Source organism: Cavia porcellus, unplaced genomic scaffold (genome assembly GCF_034190915.1).
Source record: "Cavia porcellus strain 051 isolate PalLab524CR breed Dunkin Hartley unplaced genomic scaffold, mCavPor4.1 scaffold_18, whole genome shotgun sequence".
NCBI classification, from domain to species: Eukaryota; Metazoa; Chordata; class Mammalia; order Rodentia; family Caviidae; genus Cavia; species Cavia porcellus.
Window position 1 is genome coordinate 11,331,457 of NW_026947501.1, and position 17,368 is coordinate 11,348,824.

The window sequence follows — 17,368 nt, forward strand, 5'->3', positions numbered from 1 at the left end:
ATTCAGGTTCTTTAATGTTCTCTTGCATTTATATTCTACCTCTGGCTTATTAAAAGGATATGTGCTCTGTTAACATACACATATGCTTACAATATACACTGCTTCACTAGACATCTGTGTTGACTACATATAAGAATCAGTTAACTTTTGCCTTGTTTCTGTTCAACAATCTTGATATTTTAGTCTGTAGGCCAGATGAAACAAGATTGGTTTTTTCTGGTACCAGATGTGTCGCAGTTTGGGTTTGTATTTTGCAGGTGCTCCCCCAGCTGGGAAGATGGAAGCTTGCCATCTTTCAGGGATGATGACTCAGGATAGAAATATAAGTGTGTCAAAAATAATTCAACATATTAATTGAGAGCTTTGTCCTTTGTGGGCTGCTTATGCATAACATACGAGCAAGCCAGCAGCTGTTCTGTATTTTAAAAGGAGAGTTAGAAAGTTAGAATCATACATAGCTATTCAAAATACTTCAAGCAACTGCCTGAATTTATGGAAACAAGATTCAGCAAAACCTTCTTATTTGTGAAATTTCTCCCAGAAAAATAATCTCACTGGACTGTGTTCAGGTGGTTTTAGGGTACTGAATAGTCTTCTTATTCCATAATTTGGATTCTCTGAAACATATCTCTTATAAAGTGGTAGAAATGACATTTATTAGATATGGGAGTTAATTTCCAGTTGATTTCTGCCTTCGATAATTATATTTTTATCATATTAAAAAACAAATTAGTCTTTTGCCTTTTGCACTTAAACATATCATGGAAGAACTAACAGGGTCATTGATAACGGGGTTGTTAATTAAATGTCATATCTTACTCCAGACTTCACAGAGTCATGGTGGTGTTTATTGTACATATTATCTCCTTTAATAATCACTTAAGGAATATTAACCCATGTCAAGGAATGGCAATATTTTTTACATTAACCCTATCCTTACACTAATCCTTAAGAAAGGAAGGACTCTCTAGGCCATTTTTGTCCATCTCCTGGACTAGTCGAGTGTTTGACCCATTCCATTTAGAAAATTCTTTTTTGAATCTTCAATAACAGGCTTTTTTTTTCTTTTAGAAACTGCCATTTTTTCAAGTTTAGTAAAATCTTTATGACTAGTCTTTGTATTTCAATTTGTAGAATTCAGCAGTATTGTGTACACTTATTTCTACCTCTCTGGATTAAACAGAACAAATCAGCTACAGTTCACAACAGTAAATCAGTATCAGGATGGTATCTGTGTTATTCTAACTGAACACATGTGACAGGAGCTATAAGACCTGGTCATGTAACTGGCAAGTCTGAAGTACAATGTTGAGTGAACACTTTACAGGAAGAATCTTGAAAGGAAAGGAATTGTCTGGTGTTATTGAAATCCGGAGTCTAGCTCCCATGAAAAGAACTATAGTCTAGATCTTACGACCAGTATCCTATGCACAGTGCTTTTGCACAACAAACTGAGACTTTAAACAAATCTTTAAAACAAGAGAGTTTGACAAGATGGTATCTAATTTTAGAATCTTGTTATTAAAAAGATTGGTGTGTCAAAGGATTGATTTTATGTTTGGAAAATATAGCAACTAAGGGAAATTATCTTACTTTTAAGAGAGTTGGACCATTAAAAGGCCTTTTCTAACCACTGTTATGAAAATAACTACACCCAGTCAGAGAGCCTGGAGGTTTCACAGCCCAGGCCTTAGGCACGAAGGTGAAGTGGTGGAAACAGCTAGCCCAGTCCTGAGGACTGAGACTCACTGAAGAAAAACATGGGCATCTCTTCGGAGTGTGAGAACTCACCAGCCTTTTTTCCACCTGTGAAACCAGCTAAATGACTTTGGGGTTAGCATGAGTATTCATACTTCAGTTGGAATCAGTGGAAAGGAACAGAATCATAAAGCAACAGAATTAATACTAAAAAATTTGATTTTTAATTACACTTTAAAAATAACTACAGCTGAACTGGATTATTTCTCATGTCTTCAGCCACAGTAATGTGAAGACATGTTTTTGGGTGGGAACTATTAATTTTTTTTACTTCTACCAATGCCCAGTGCTTCTCAACTGTCACTGCAATCAAAAGATACTCAAATACTTATAAAAATTCAGCAAATAGAGCTCTCTTTTCATTCAATGAATCCTTCAGGTCGGGATTAGCTATATATATATATATATATATATATATATATATATATTACATATATTAGCCATAAGCAGATATATGTTATATATTTTTATTTTCAAAGTAGTTGCCCAGATTACAAGATTAAGTCATGAAACAAATCTTTGAACAATCACTGAAAACACAAACTCTTCTTTTTTATTCTTTTTGTTTTCCTTTGTTCTTTTTTCTTCTTTTTTTAAAATTTTATTTAAGGAGAAAAAGAAAAAAAGCAGAGAAAGGGTACAAGTTATACAGATTTACAGAAAAAAATAAACAGTAGGAAAACACTAGTTAATGGATTACATATTGTCATCCTAGATATAATTGTTCAAATTACAAAATTAAAGCTTATAAAGTGGACATTCCAACAGTGAGACTGCAAACAGTTCTGTTCAATAATCCAATAAAACTCAGTGATATCATTTTCTATCTTACACACTTAAATATACATGCAGTTATATCATTTAGAGCACTTTCTTTTCCTCTCTTTTATATAATGACAATTACACATTTTGGGTTTTGTTGCTCCCACAGTTCTAATTACTTTTTTGGAAAAGAGTAGAACCAAATGTGACATAACAGAACAGAGTCAGTCAAATCAAAAGGGTGGACATAATAGATAATGTAAAAGCATAATACAAGGTGATCAACAATGGTTACCATAATGCCTCCCGCTATCTCTAATAGAATTGCCTATATCATCAGTTATAATAAAATTAAACAAAACAGTAAAGAACAAAACCGACAAAACCAAAACATTGGAGACATTATAGGTCTTCAAAAGTAGATAATAGTCAACCAGAATGGGTGTCATAATGAATCCCACTACCTTCACAGCTGTTGTCTAAATTTTCGAACCTGGTACTATCAAGCAAAACAGAATAGAGGGACATCAGTCAAAACAAGATGGTGAGAGAAATACAGGGCTTTAAATCAAGATAATGGAAAGTCAAAGTGGGTTACTGTAATATATCTTGCTATTTTTTATTTTTCCCTTAATTAAAAGGATAAAAATAAAAAAGATTGAGATAAAAGAGGGCATAACAGCAAAACAGCGCAGATCAAACATAACCATTTAAGCAAAATAGTATTTCACCACAAGATAATCCTGACATAAAAATAGTTACCATATTGCCTCTTTCCTTGAAATCTTTGAGTATAACTTTGTATACTGTAGCATCAAATATATCAAAACAATGTAAAACCATTTAAGAGAATGACAGTATTACAGGGTATTTAGAATCAACTAACAGAAAATGAACAATGGTTTCTGTATAATCTCCTTGTCTATAAAAGTTTTTGCTTATACTATCATACATAATAAAATCCAATAAGATACAACATGTTAAGACCTATGGAGACAGAAGAACAAAAGCTTGATGAGACTTCAAAACAAGATGATACTAAATCATTATTACCTCTTAAGATGTCATTTTCTCCAAAATACCTGTTCCTATTATCCAGTCTTCTCTGCCTCATTGCTGTTGAGCTCTTTTTCTGTCATTAGTTGTCAGTTTGTCTTCTTCCTTTTGTTTTCTGCTCCATTCATTGTGGCCTCTCTGCCACTGTTTCTGGATTCTTCGTATTTTTCTTTTTTAGAATATCCTGCAGTATTCTCTGTAGAGTTGAATTGGTGGTTGCATATTTCTCTAGTTCCTCTTTACCCTGGAAGCACCTTGCTTTTCCATCAATTTCCAGGGATAGTTGTGCAGGATATATCAATCTTGGCTGGAGATTATTATCTTTCAAAGCTTGAATTATTTCCCCCCACGCTCTTCATGATTTGATGGTTTGTGCCAAGAAATCTGCTGTAATTCTGATGTAATTCTGATTCCCTTGTAAGTGATCTGTTTCTTGTCTCTGATGGCTTTTAATATTCTGTTCTTGTATTGGATTTATGGAATTTTAATTATTATATGCCTGGGTGTTGCTCTGTTTGGGTTGTAGATGGCTGGGGTCCTGTATGCTTCATACATCTGAGTATCTTTACCTTTTGCTAAGTTAGGAAAATTCTGGATTATTTCTGTGAGTAGCTTTTGTAGTTCATTTGTTTGTGTCCCTACTTCTTCTTTTATGTTCTTAATTCTTAAGTTATGGATCCTCTTATCATCTTCTAGTCTTTGTATTATTGCTGTTTGTTTCTTTGTTATTCTTAAGAAGTTTTTCATTTCATTCTCCCATATTACAAATCTGCCCTTCAGTTCAGATAATCTATCCTTAGTTTCTTTCAAGCTGGTATGACAGTTTTCGATAGAGTTTTTAGTTTCCTGGTAATCTCTTTGAACCTGCTTCATGTATTCTATGCTTTCTCTATTTTCTCCATCAAACAATTCTCCCCTCTTTTTCTGTTCTTCCATTCCACCACCTGTTTTTTCTTGGGTGGTACTTAGCATTTCTCTAACTATTCTGCTTATGTCTAGCTTTAGGTCATTAATAACTTCATTCCTGAACTTGTCTATGAGGCTCTGGAGATAGCGCTTTATATCTATTGGTGCTTTTCTGCTGTTGCCTCTTTCTCAGGATTGGGGGCCGAGGACCTTTTATTGTTGCTGCCTCTTCCCATATTCTTTGTTCCTTATATATGCAAGCGTATATAGGAGGCCCAGCTTCCTTCCCTGTCAGCCACAGTCTGATTGAATTGCGCGGGCTAGGTGTTCCCGCCCACTGCAGTGCACCAGGAAGTTGCAGACCAGGCAGCCTATGTGGGGCCCACCCCTCCAGGTCACCTTCAGGCGGGGATCTGGGTTGTGCTAGCCTACTGGGTCTCAGCCAGCAGCGTCACGTAGGCTAGGCACTGCTCACCAATCCTGCTTGAGAGGGGGATACATGGCTGAAGTCACTGCAGCGCCCTCTTCCTGCAAGTCTGCCGGTCCCAGAATGACCTCTGTTGGAGTCTCCTAAACCGTGGAAGAGTCCAGTTTCTCTCACTCACCGCAAGTCAATACACAGCCCTCTGCCCGCCTGCTTTCAACTCCGTTCACCGATTGCCCTTCTCAGAGCTTCTGTGTGTCTCTCTCCCTGCCGAGCTGATGTAGACACAGCAGCGGCGGCCAGAAACCCAAATCGCGGCTTCCAATGGTGCGGGCTCCAGCTTCCACACTGAGGCTCTTCTGTTCCTGTTATAGCACCAGGATTGCATTCCCAGTTGGTTTCTCTCAGCCCAGTTTGTTCTTGGGTCAGCAGGGCATATCTCCTCTTGCTTATGATTCCTTACTCCACACTATTCCTGAATTCTAAGCTGGGTGTTTCAGAGAGCCTCCGTAGCTGCTGCTATCTGTTTGCCATGTTCTCCCAGAAGTCCAAACTCTTCTTTTTGATGAAGTAAAAGATTAGTAATATAGTTATCTATCTTGCATATATATTCTCACACACATATATTTATACATATGTACATATATTTTTTTCCTTTTTTCTTTTCTCCTTTCCCTACCCCAGTAGTTCTTTCCTTTTGAGCACTTTCTTTCCCTTTCATTTTCACAATATTTACTGTGCATTGTGGATTTTACTTTCACATTTTTTTTACACTAGGGAGACAATGTGAGATTTATACATGTGAGTGATTCATTTCATTATAGGAATGGTCTCAAGTTGCATTCATTCACCTTTAAAAACCTTGAGTTTATACGTGTTTATAGGTGAGTAGGACTCATTGCATAAAAATACCACTTTTTTTATCCATTTCATGGTTGATGTGCATTTGGGTTGTTCCTAAGATTTTGCTACTACCAATTGTGCTGCTATAATCGTGGGCAAACATATATCACTGTGATATGATGTTTTCAGTTATTTGGGAAAATATCCAGAAGGGGAATAGCTAGATTGAATGAGACCTCCAGTCCTAGTTTTCTGAGGAATCTTCACACTGATTTCCACAATGATTGTACCAGTCTACACTCCCACCGACAGTGGAGAAGAGTTCTTTTTTTCCCCACAGCCCCATCAACATTTGTTATTGGTTGATTTCATAATGACAGCCATTCTTTCTGGAGTAAGATGGAATCTCAGTGTTGTTTTAATTTGTATTTCTTGAATAATCAGTGATGTTGAACATTTCTTCATGTGTTTATTTGTCACTTGTCTTTCTTCTTCTGAGAAGTGTGTGTTCATTCATCTCAGATGCCAGTTTTTGGATTGGATCTTTGAATTTGAAGAGCATGATGTTTTTAAATTCTTTATATGTTCTACATATAACAGTTGGTTAAAATTTTTCCCACCCTGTGGGTTTTGTTTTCACTCTGTTGGTGATTTCTTTTGATGTGTAAAAACTTTTTAATAGATGAGATCCCAGTTGTTGATTCTTTGAAGTACTTCTCATGCAGTTTGCATTTTGTTCAGTAATTCTTTATCTATCCCTACATCTTCAAGATTTCTACCTACCTTGCCTCCCAGTAGATTTAGTGTTTCTTTATTTTTTGAGGTGTACTGGGGATTGAACTCATGACCTTGCATTTGTCAGGCAGGCACTTGTGCCACTGAGCTAAATACCCAACCCTAGATTTAGTTTTTCTGCTTCAGTATTTAGATCTTAGATCCATTTTGACGTTAGTTGAGTGCATGGTGATAGACATGGGTCTCATTTTAATCTTTGGCATCTGGAAAGCTACTTTTTCTGTCACCATTTATTAAAGAGGCTATCTTTCTTCAAATGAACATGTTTGTCAAAGACAAGTGGCTAAGTAACTTTTTAGTTGTGTCTGCATTTTATAATCTGTTCCATTGATTCTCAGGTCTGTTCTTCTGCCAGTACCATACTGATTTCATCACTGTAGCTTTGAGCATAATTTCAAATCAGGGATTGTAATGTCTCCTGTCTTGCCTTTGTTGCTCAGAATTGCCTTTGCTTTTCTCAGTCTCTTATGTTTTCATATAAATTTTAGGAATGCTTTCTGTAGATCTGGGAGGTATGCTAATGATATTTTGTTTTTCTTTGTTTTGGTACTGGGTATCAAACTCACAACCTTATGTTTGCCAGGCAGGTGCTTCTGCCACTGAGCTAGATCACATCCCCAGCCTGTTAATGGTATTTTGATCAGGATTGCATTAAATGTGTATAACAGTTTTGGGAGTATGGCCGTTTTCACAATGTTGGTTCTTACTATCCATAAGCAAGGGATATATTTCTATTTTCTGATATCCTCGTTAATCTCCTTTTTCAATATATAGATCTTTAACATTCTTTGTTTGATTGATTCCTAAGTATTTCATTTTGGGAGGATGCTATTGTGAGAGATGTTGTTTCCCTAATTTCTCAGTGAGTTTGTTGTTTGTGAGTGCTGACTTTTTATCCAGCTACACTGCTGAATTTGCTTAATAACTCTGGTAGTCTTTTGGTGAAGTTTCTGAGGTCTTCTGTACTTTCTGTACCATTGAGAATAATGATAATTTAACTTTCTCCTTTCCTATCTTTATTCCTTTTATTTCTTTCTCTTGTCTAATTGCTTTGGCTAATGTTTCCAGAACTATATTGAACAGGATCATTAATTGTGGACATCCTTGTCTTGTTCTTGATTTTAGAGTGAAATATTTCAGTTTTTGTCCATTTAGTATGATGTTGGCTGTGCTTATCATACATGGCTTTTATCAGATTGAGGTAGTGTCTCAGTTACTTTCCTCTCATCGCTGGGACAAAACACCCAACACCCAAAACGAAGGAAGGAAGGGCTTATTTAGCTTACAGTTTTTGAAGGTTTTAGTCTATAATAAGCTGGCTCCAAGCCAGGATGGCATGGCACTGGGGCAACACTTCAAGGCAGCAGCCAGAGCAAGCAGCCAAAGCAAAAAGGGGATAAAACAAATCTCTCCTGCTGGTTTATACTGTACACAGGCTACAGCCCCCCCCTCTGCCTTCAGGGTGGGTGCAGCAATCACAAAATTTCTTTGCCCTCCTTTGCATAGGATGAGGATATTTAGAAGAACCTTGACTCCCTGCCAAGTCTCTCAGTTAAACTTCTCAAGTTGACACAATGTATTAAGCATAACAATCCACCCCTTGTCAACTTGGCAACCAGACATATTTTTTAAAGTCAGCCTCCAGATACAAAGGCGTGCTTATGCTTAACATTTTTCAATATAACAATCCTTAAGAAGAAGCATTAAGTCTATGAACATTGTATTACATTAGAAACATAACATTTTGTCCTTGGACCACCAAAGACTCATGCACATCCCTTTATGCAAAAGATATTTAGTCCACCTGCAAGAGTTTCCAAACTTCTAACAGTTTTAGCACTGCTGAAAAGTTCAAGTCCCAAGTCTCCTCCAGATGGAAGGCAAACTCTAAACTGAATACCACTGTACAAATGAAAACAAAGTTAAACACTGCCAACATGCAATGGCAAAAGATGAACATTCCCATTCCAAAAGTTACAAACAGGAGGATACAAAGGAATTGGGACAAAGCAAGTCCAAAATCCAGCAGGGCAAACATAAAGGCCTGTAGTTGCATGTCCAGCATCTGAAGCAATCTGTGGCAAATTGTGTGAGCTCCAAAAAGCCTGAGTGGTTCCACTCTTATGGCACTTCTGGTGGTTACCAACCTCATGGCTTCTCTGTTGGGCTGGTGTTGCTCCCATATTGCAGGTTTCCATAGATGATCCAGGTACCTAGCTTTTCCAAACTTCTGGGGTCTCCACTGCATCTTTAGCTTCACATACTGCCCTCTCAGGGGCACACTGCCTGGCTTCCCAAGCCTTCTGAAAAGGGGTGGAGGCCTTTTTAATCTCAGAATCCTTGCATTCTGTACGCACCTAAAATCAGCACCACATGGAAGATGCCAAGGTCTGCTGCCAGCTGGAGCAGTAGCCAGGCTTCTCTCTCTCTTGGCTGTAGGGGTCAAGTGCTCAGATAACTGGGCACTCTGAACCTGATTCTAAGAAACAGATTCTTTATGCTGCCAACCTGGTGGGGCCTCTGCCACCATTCTGGAATGTGGTGCTCTGAGGCTTTCTCCTTAAAGCAAAATCTTCCACTTTTGCAGTTTGGAGGCTGCAAAGGTTCTAGACTTTCTACTTTCTGTGATGCCTTCAGGCCATCCTTTCTCTTTGGTTCCTTCTCAGCAATGGAGATCTCAGCTGTATCTTTATAGTCCACAGCTTTACTGGAGCTTCCTTTCTGGCCAAACTCACAGTGTTTTAAATTAACCCGCTGGACTTTTTGCTCTTGATTCACAACATAAATCTGGCTAAAAGTCCTCAACAATAGCCATGCCAGTGCCTCAATATTCAACTGCCTTGAAATTTCTTTTTTTTTTTTTTTAATCGGTACCAGGGATCGAACTCAGGACCGCTTGCTTGCAAGGCAGGTGCTTATGCCGCTGAGCTAAATCCCCAGCCCCCAACCTTGAAATTTCTTCTACCAGATTAATCAGTCCACTACACTTAATCTTAGTCTCAGGCAAAGTCTCTGGACATGAGCAAATGCAGACAAATTTTCTGCCAAGCCATAACATACATCATTTGGAGTCTAACAACCAATGCAGTTCTTATTCCTAAAAGAAACCTCCCAAGAATCTCCCTTACAGAACAGCCTAAGCTGTTCCAGCTCTATGCATTCAGGCAATATCTCCAAACCTCTCCGAACTCTTCCCAAAAGACATTACCAGAGGCTCTTGAACTACATGGTCAGGTATGGTCATAGCAACGGTGCCACTCCTGGTACCAAATTATGTCTTGGTTACTTTTCTCTCATTGCTGGCACAAAAGACCCAACACTCAAAATGAAAGAAGGAAAGGTTTATTTCTTACAGTTTTTGGAGGTTTCAGTCAATAATCAGCTGGTTCCAAGGCAGGGTGGTACGGCACTGGGGCAACACTTCAAGGCAGCATCTAGCAAAAGCAGCCAGGGTAAGTGGGGAGGGAACAAACCTCTTCTCCTGTCTAAGGCAAGAAGCAAGTGAAGCACTCACAAAATCTCCTTACCCTCCTTTGCACAGGGTGAGGATATTTACAAAGTAAGAACTCTAGCTCCCTGCTGAGTCTCTCAGTTAAACTTCTAAACTGTTCAAGTTGACACAATCCCTCGAGCATAACAGGTAGTGACCATCTATTCCAATTTTCTGTAAGGGTTTTAGCCTTTTGTTGTGGGTACCAGGAATTGAATCTATCCTGAATGAATGTTAAACATTATCAAAAGTTTGTTCTGCATCTATTGAGATGATCGTGTGATTTTTGTCTCTGACTCTGTTGATGTGGTGTATTATATTTATTGATTTGTGTATGTTGGCCCATTCCTGCATTCCTGGGATGAATCTCACATGGTCATGGTGTATAATCTTCTTGATGATTTGCTGCATTCTGTTTGCTAGAATTTTGCTGAGTATTTTGGCATCTATATTCATGAGGCAGACTGGCCTGTGGTTCTCTTTTTTGGTTGGGTCTTTCGCTAGTATTGCTATCAGAATAATACTTGCCTCCAGGAATGAGTTAGGGAGAATTGCTTTCCTTTCAACTTCATTAAAGAGTTTGAGGAATATTTACTTAATTCTTCTCCAAATTTCTTGGAGAATTCAGCTGTGAATGCATCAGGACTTGGGTTTTTTTGTGTTGGTAAGTTTTTAATTATGTTTTCAATTTTAGTAACTGATATTGGGTTATTCAAAATTTTTATATCTTCTTGATTCTGCTTTAGTAACTCATGCATTTCTAGGAATGTCCATTTTCTCTGTTTTCCAGCCTATGCAAGTAAAGATTTTCAAAGTAGGTAGTGATGATGTTCTGAATTTCCACAGAACATTTATACATTTTATTCCTTATTGAATGAATTTGAATTTTTTCTTTCTTTTTCTTGATAAGATGGGCTAAGTGTTTGTCCATTTCGTTTATTCTTTCAAAGAACCAACTCTTTTTTTTTTTTTTTTTGGTAGGAGAGATCCAACTCATGACCTCACACTTGCCAGTAGGCACTTATGCTGCTGGGCTAAATCCCCAGACCAGAACTAACTCATTGATTCATTAATTCTTTGTATTGTTTTCTTAGTCTCAATTGCATCTCCTCTAATCTTTACAATTCCTCCCTTCTATGAGCTTTGGGCTTGACTTGTTCTTCTTTTTCTAGAAGCTTGAGATATAGCGTTAGGTTGTTTATTTGTGTTCTTTCTGTTTTCCTGATGTGAGAATTCATTGCTATGTATTTCTGTCTTAGGACCACTTTCATTCATTGTGTCCCACAGGTTCTGGTATGTTGTATCTTCATTTCATTGAATTGTATATATTGTTTACTTTCTTCTTTAATGTCATGTGATCCATTGGTTGTTCAGGAGGGTGTTATTTAATTTCCATGTGTTTATGTAGTTTGTTTTTAGTTTCTTCTGCTGTTAATTTCCATGCACTATGGTCAGATAATATGCGTGGGATAATTTCAATTCCTTTGCATTTCACTATTTTCTATGGACTAATATATGATCTATTTTAGAGAATATCAATGTGCAGCTGAGAATGTGTGTTCTGATGCTAGGGTAAACATCTAATAAGTTTATTTGCTCATAGGTTTGATTCAGTTCTGTTATTACTTTGCTGACTTTTTGTCTAGTTGATCTATTTTTTTGTGACCATGGAGTATTAATATCCCACATTACAATTGTGTAATTGCATATTTGATTTTTCATGTTTATTAGTATTTGTCTTATAGAGATGGGTGCTCTTATATTTGATGCACATATATTTAAGATAGTTGTCCCTTCCTCTTGAATTTTTCCCCAACAAATATGTAGTGACCTTCTTTATCTTTTTTGGTCATTTTTGCTTTGAAGTTCACATTGTCTGCAAACAGAATAGCTACCCCTGCTTTTTTCTGAGTCTGTGTTGCATGGAATATTGTTTTCCATCCTTTGACTTTCAGTCGATGGGTTTCTTTTGGAGTTAGATGTGTTTGTTGTATAAAGCATATTGCCAGAGTTTGTTTCTTGATCCATTCTGCCCATCTATTGCTTTCAATTGGTGAACTGAGACTATTTGCATTGATGGTTATAACTGATAGGTATGGTTTATCTTTGTTATGTTGTTTTTCTGCGGCTGGTTCCCTGATTTTCCTGTTGATTAATTGGTTGTCCTGCTAGGTGGTTTCTTTCTGCCAGTGTGCTGAGAATTGTGATTATTTTTATCTTTATCTAGACTATTTTTCAGTGCTCTTTCTAGAGTTTGTTTGCTGGACATGAATTTCTTTCAGTTGTTCTTTGTCATGGAACTATCTTATTTCTCCATTACTTTTTTTTTTGTCTTTTTCATTTTTATTGGTACCAGGGATCGAACTCACGAACGTTTGCTTGCAAAGCAGTACTTACGCCACTGAGCTAAATCCCCAGCCGCTCTCCATTACTTTTGAAAAGTAGTTTTACAGGGTACATCGATCTGTGTTGAAAGTTGTTTTCTTTCAGGGCTTGAAATACTTCATTGGAAGCTCATCTTGATTTGAGGGTTTGTGTTGAGAAGTTGACCATGATTCTAACTGGCTTTCCTTGATAGGTGATCTGTTTCTTTTCTCTACCAGTTTTTAGTGTTCTGTTTTTGTGCTGAATTTCTGGGATCTTGATTATTACATGTCTGGGTGCAGTTTTATTTTGGTTATGGCTGTTTGGAGTTCTGTATGCCTCACTTTTATTATTTCAGATTTTTTCCCATGCTTGGAAATTTTCTGTTATTACTCACATAAGTGGTTTTTTTTTTTTAAATGTCATTTGTTTTGACCCTGTGTCTTCATTAACATCTTTCAGTCTTACATTGTTTTTGTTTTCATTGTCTTGGAGCCGTTGAATTGTTATTTCATGGTCCCTTGTTATTTTTAAGAGTCCTTTTATGATTGCTAACTGCAATCCTGTCTTCAAAGTCTGGAAGTCAATCTTCAGTTTCAGTCAAGCAGTTTTGCTAGCTTTCAAGGGAATTTTTAATTTCCTCAGTATCCTCTTTGAATTTGTTTCATGCATTATATTTCTTTCCTACATTGTTCATTAAAGGTTTCCATCGTTATTCCATGCTGACATACTTTTTAAAAAATCTTTGTCTTCTCTAGCTATGCTGAGCAACTTCTTCGTTAAGGTTGTCATTTCTTTCTTTACCTGAGAGATTAGTTCTGATCTGATTTTCTGGGTAGCCTCATGGTTTATATCTTTACTTCACTGGCTATCTTTTCAGAAAATTCAAGTGTGTGACTTCTAATGTCCTCTATTTTTATGTCTCCTGTATTTGTTCCAAATGGACTGGGGATTTGAGATTGTATTTTGCTTTTTTGTTTTGTCCTTTTCATCTCTTGATTAATTTTAGATTAGTCCTGCTAGTCTTGACTGTCCCTCATGTGTGTCTTAGGGTCCTCTTGTGGGTGATGGTCAACCACCCACAGTTTCTGAGTCAAGTGTAGTGGAGACACCAGTCACCTGAATTTCTCCTGTGGGGCCAGTTTGGTGAGCCCTACATTCTTGCTAGGCTGACTAGGCTAAGAGTATTGATGTGATCCAAACTTAAGCTTATATTGTTACTGCAGCTTCAGACTGGTTCAGGCTACCACACACACCTGTGTGTGCCCCAACTGGATCCCTACTGTGTCACTTGTGGTCTCACCTAGCTGGATTCCTGAGGCTTTTCAGGTGTCGGAGAGGGGCATCTGAGGCTCCCCTCAGCCGCAGAGGTCTTCCAGCTGAAGGGGAGGGGCATCGCTCTGTTTTTTAAAGCTGAAAAAAATACTTCATTTCCATATCCCAGTTTTTTTAGATTGAGAATCTAAGTGATTTGTCCAAGTCTCAGCTCATCAGTACTACAACAGAGGCTAGAGTTCTGGTTCTTTTATCCTATAGTATATTATTAGATGTGGAAGGGATTACCACAGGAAGTTCTCAATAAATATTTTCAAGAAAAAAGGGTAATAGGGCTGGAGATGTAGCTCAGTGCTGAGATGTTTGCCTAACCTTGGAAAAGTGCTGGGTTTGAATATATATATTCAGTATTTGAATATATGTTTGATTATACAAATGTTTATATACTTGAATATATATATGTCTGAATATATATACATATATATGGTGATAGTGGCTAACAATAAATGATTCCTGTAAGTCTCATCTATCGAAGGTGGTTTAAATTAATGATTTTAAAGATAATGGTAGGAAGCAATATAGTTTGAAAACAAAGCAGGGCACATCTTACCGCTTTGGCACGTTTCTGATCATCATATTTATTTTAAACTTCAGATTGTTAAAAAAGACCATGAGACTGTCATAGTTACTGAAGATAGTTGTACATATAAAGAAACTCATATGTTAGCATCTCAAGGTTCTTTCCAAAGTTTTTGTTCCCATAATTTAAAAAAAAACCCCACCTTTGTTTTCTTGCTATTTGTTTAGTCAAAAAGGAAAATAAAAGTGGATGAATTTAAGTGGAAAATTAGTGAATGAGTTGTTTAGCAATCAGTTTCTTTTTGACACCAATAATAAAAGGAATTATAGACAAAAACAGCCTATTAAGTGAAGTCCATCAACTGATGAACAGATAACAAAATGTGGTACAACTATAAAAGGAATGTTATTAAGTCACAAAAATGAATGAATTACTGATACATACTGCAACATGCATGAGCCTAGAAAACATCAGGGCAAGTAAAAGGAGCTAGACATAGATGACTAAATATTATATGATCTTGTACATATTAAACGTCCAGAATAGACAAATCCATAAGGACATAGAGTACATGTGTGATAGTTCTCACAGAGCTTGTGACAAGAATGAAGAGTGACCACTTAAAAGTATGAGAGATTTTTTTTCTGATAAAAAGGTTATGGAACCAGTGTTTTTGGCCTGGCAACTAAAACTGATTTTTCACTAGATGTAAAGTTATATGAGCTGTTACTGGGTACATTAAAAAACCTCAAAAGATTGGGTGCTCCTTTAAAAAGAATATTTTTATTTAAAAAATAACAGACTAAAATGAATCAATTACATTTTAAACAAATAAGAAGACATAAAATGTTTTCATAGAATTGGGATGGAGAGATTTGCTTTAGCTTACTGTCATTCTGAGTGCCACAAATAAGAACCATCATAATTTTCTTCCTCTGTGAGCATCAAGGACAAAGATAAAAACTTTTATTTACAAATTAGTGAAGTGCTAAAATTTTAATTTTACTTAGAAATTAAACTTATCCCGGGAAATAGTTTTTTCTCATTTTACTCTTCATCTTTTAGGATTTTGAGTACATGGACATTCCCGTATTTACTTCTTCAGGCCAACTCTAAAGTGGCTCAGAAAGTTATTTTTTATTACTTTCTCACTGATTTCTTAATAGAATACTTTTCTGGAGGATATTTGGTTTATTTTGGAAAACTTTAATTATTGAGTTTTAAAACTTCTAAGATTCCTTACAAAATCTAAAATACCTACAGAAACCACTTGTAGATTCATGAAAATAAGGATGAACATAAATATGGTAGCTCCTCATTTTCTAAAGAAGTATATCTTTATTGACATTTCCCATTTTCTTACAAAGCAGTTAAAAATCTCTTTTTTGCCCTCGCATGCTTCTCAGGTCATGATGGCTGCTTCCTTGGAAGACTGTCAATGGAGCTGTCCTTACGCACCACGGAAGAGCATCATTGCCTGGCTCCATTTTTATAGGAAAGAATCCAAGTTCCACCAGATTATGTATGCTTAGCTCTCTTGAGGAAGACCAGTTTAGTGGATTAGTGTCTAATTTACACATAATAATAAAGACAAAGTTTGAATCTTTACAGATTAAACGCCCATTTTATACCGTTGTGTAATTGTTTGAATTATGGGTGCATGTACAGTATACAGATGTAGATATACTTGATATATCTATAAATAAAATAGTGCTTTAAAGTAACAATATTCTTTGGCTGGTTTAAATGCCTGTGGTAGATGCTCATAAAAGGCTAAAATGCAAATGGCCCCACTATTATTGTCAATCTTAACACCGAACTTGCGCGGTAGGTCCCTAAACTGTTGACTGTCAGCATCTCCAGGTCCACGACGATTTCCCTTGGTCCTGATAGTGACTTCACCAGCACAAGCATTGCACCTACAGCACTTGTTTGCTAAAATAAAAGGAGGAAGTTTTATTATTTGTTATTACACCTCCTATAAAAATTAGAGGAAGTAGGGGAATAAAGGATGCTACGCAATCTCTTCTGACTTTGAACCCTTCTTCACTCTTGCCTCTTGCCCACCTATCACCCATCACTAGCTCCAGGTTACAAGGACTTGCTTTTGAAACAGTTACTATTTTCTAGTCCTTTTTTTCTGTTGACATTTCTCTAGTCTCTTATTAAGTAGTTTAAGCTTTTATAGATCCTGGATGAGATGAAAATCTGATAATGTTTGAACTGGTAAACAAAGTTGTTTTCCTTCACTTTCGTGAAGTCTGCTCACATCGCAGTGGGTAAATATAAAGGTATGCAGTTAATTTCAGTAGAATGTGGTAAATTTTAAGGTACATATGGATATAGGGGTTATGTGAATAGAGCTGTGTGTGTACATGGGAAAAAGATGGAGAAACCTGGAAACCCTGAAGTGAGGCCTTGAATGCCTAAGGAGAGCTTATAAGGGTATATATAAAGACTATATATAGAAACTCCATGAAGTACCATTATTTAGAAGAGCTGGAGGTCCTTTAGTTTTGGTGAAGAATATGAAAATTGCTGAAATTGGAGGGAGATGTGGCTGGCAAGGCAGGTAAGTGGATCCATGAGTCTAACTGCCAAGGAGCAGGGGCTTGGATTAAGATTTAACAGTCACTCCATGAAAGGACATTAAACAAAGAGAGAGAATGCAGATGTGATAAGGCTAGGGTTCTGGAGGAGGGTGAAGTGGGAGAAGTGAAACCCAGGAGTAAGATAGGGACAGATACCTGATAGTGTGTAAAGATGGGTGACCAGGAATATCCAACAAAGCAGATGAGCTGAGGCTCCTGGGATGGGTAAGTGCACTCTGGGCTTTATAGTATGGATGTCATTGGGGGGGGGCACCCCAGACACACACAATAGCTTTAGTAGGATAATGGGAACAGAAGGTAGAGAGGTGACCCGGAGGTGAGAAATAATTACAGGCTGAAACTTAAGATCCCAGTCTGGGAGAAGAGAGGGCAAAATCTCAAGGGAGAAAGATATAAATTTGCATGAGTTGGGACTGGAGGTGCACGTAATTCATGCATGTTGGTGTAGATAGTTTTGGAAGGGTGGGAGGTAAAAATGAAGAGTGTGGACTTAAAGGACATGG

General features: G+C 37.1%; 1 protein-coding gene across 2 annotated transcripts in view; it reads right to left on the reverse strand.

Moving 5' to 3' along the window:
- Positions 1–15,017: 15,017 nt before the first annotated feature.
- The window catches only part of Efemp1 (EGF containing fibulin extracellular matrix protein 1), a 68,957-nt gene continuing 66,606 nt past the window's right edge, over positions 15,018–17,368 (reverse strand). For both annotated transcript variants that reach the window (XM_063229428.1, XM_063229429.1), the window contains exon 11: positions 15,018–16,188. In XM_063229428.1, the coding sequence (XP_063085498.1) occupies positions 16,027–16,188 (162 nt within the window). In that variant the 3' untranslated portion in view covers positions 15,018–16,026. The remainder of the gene's footprint in view (positions 16,189–17,368) is intronic.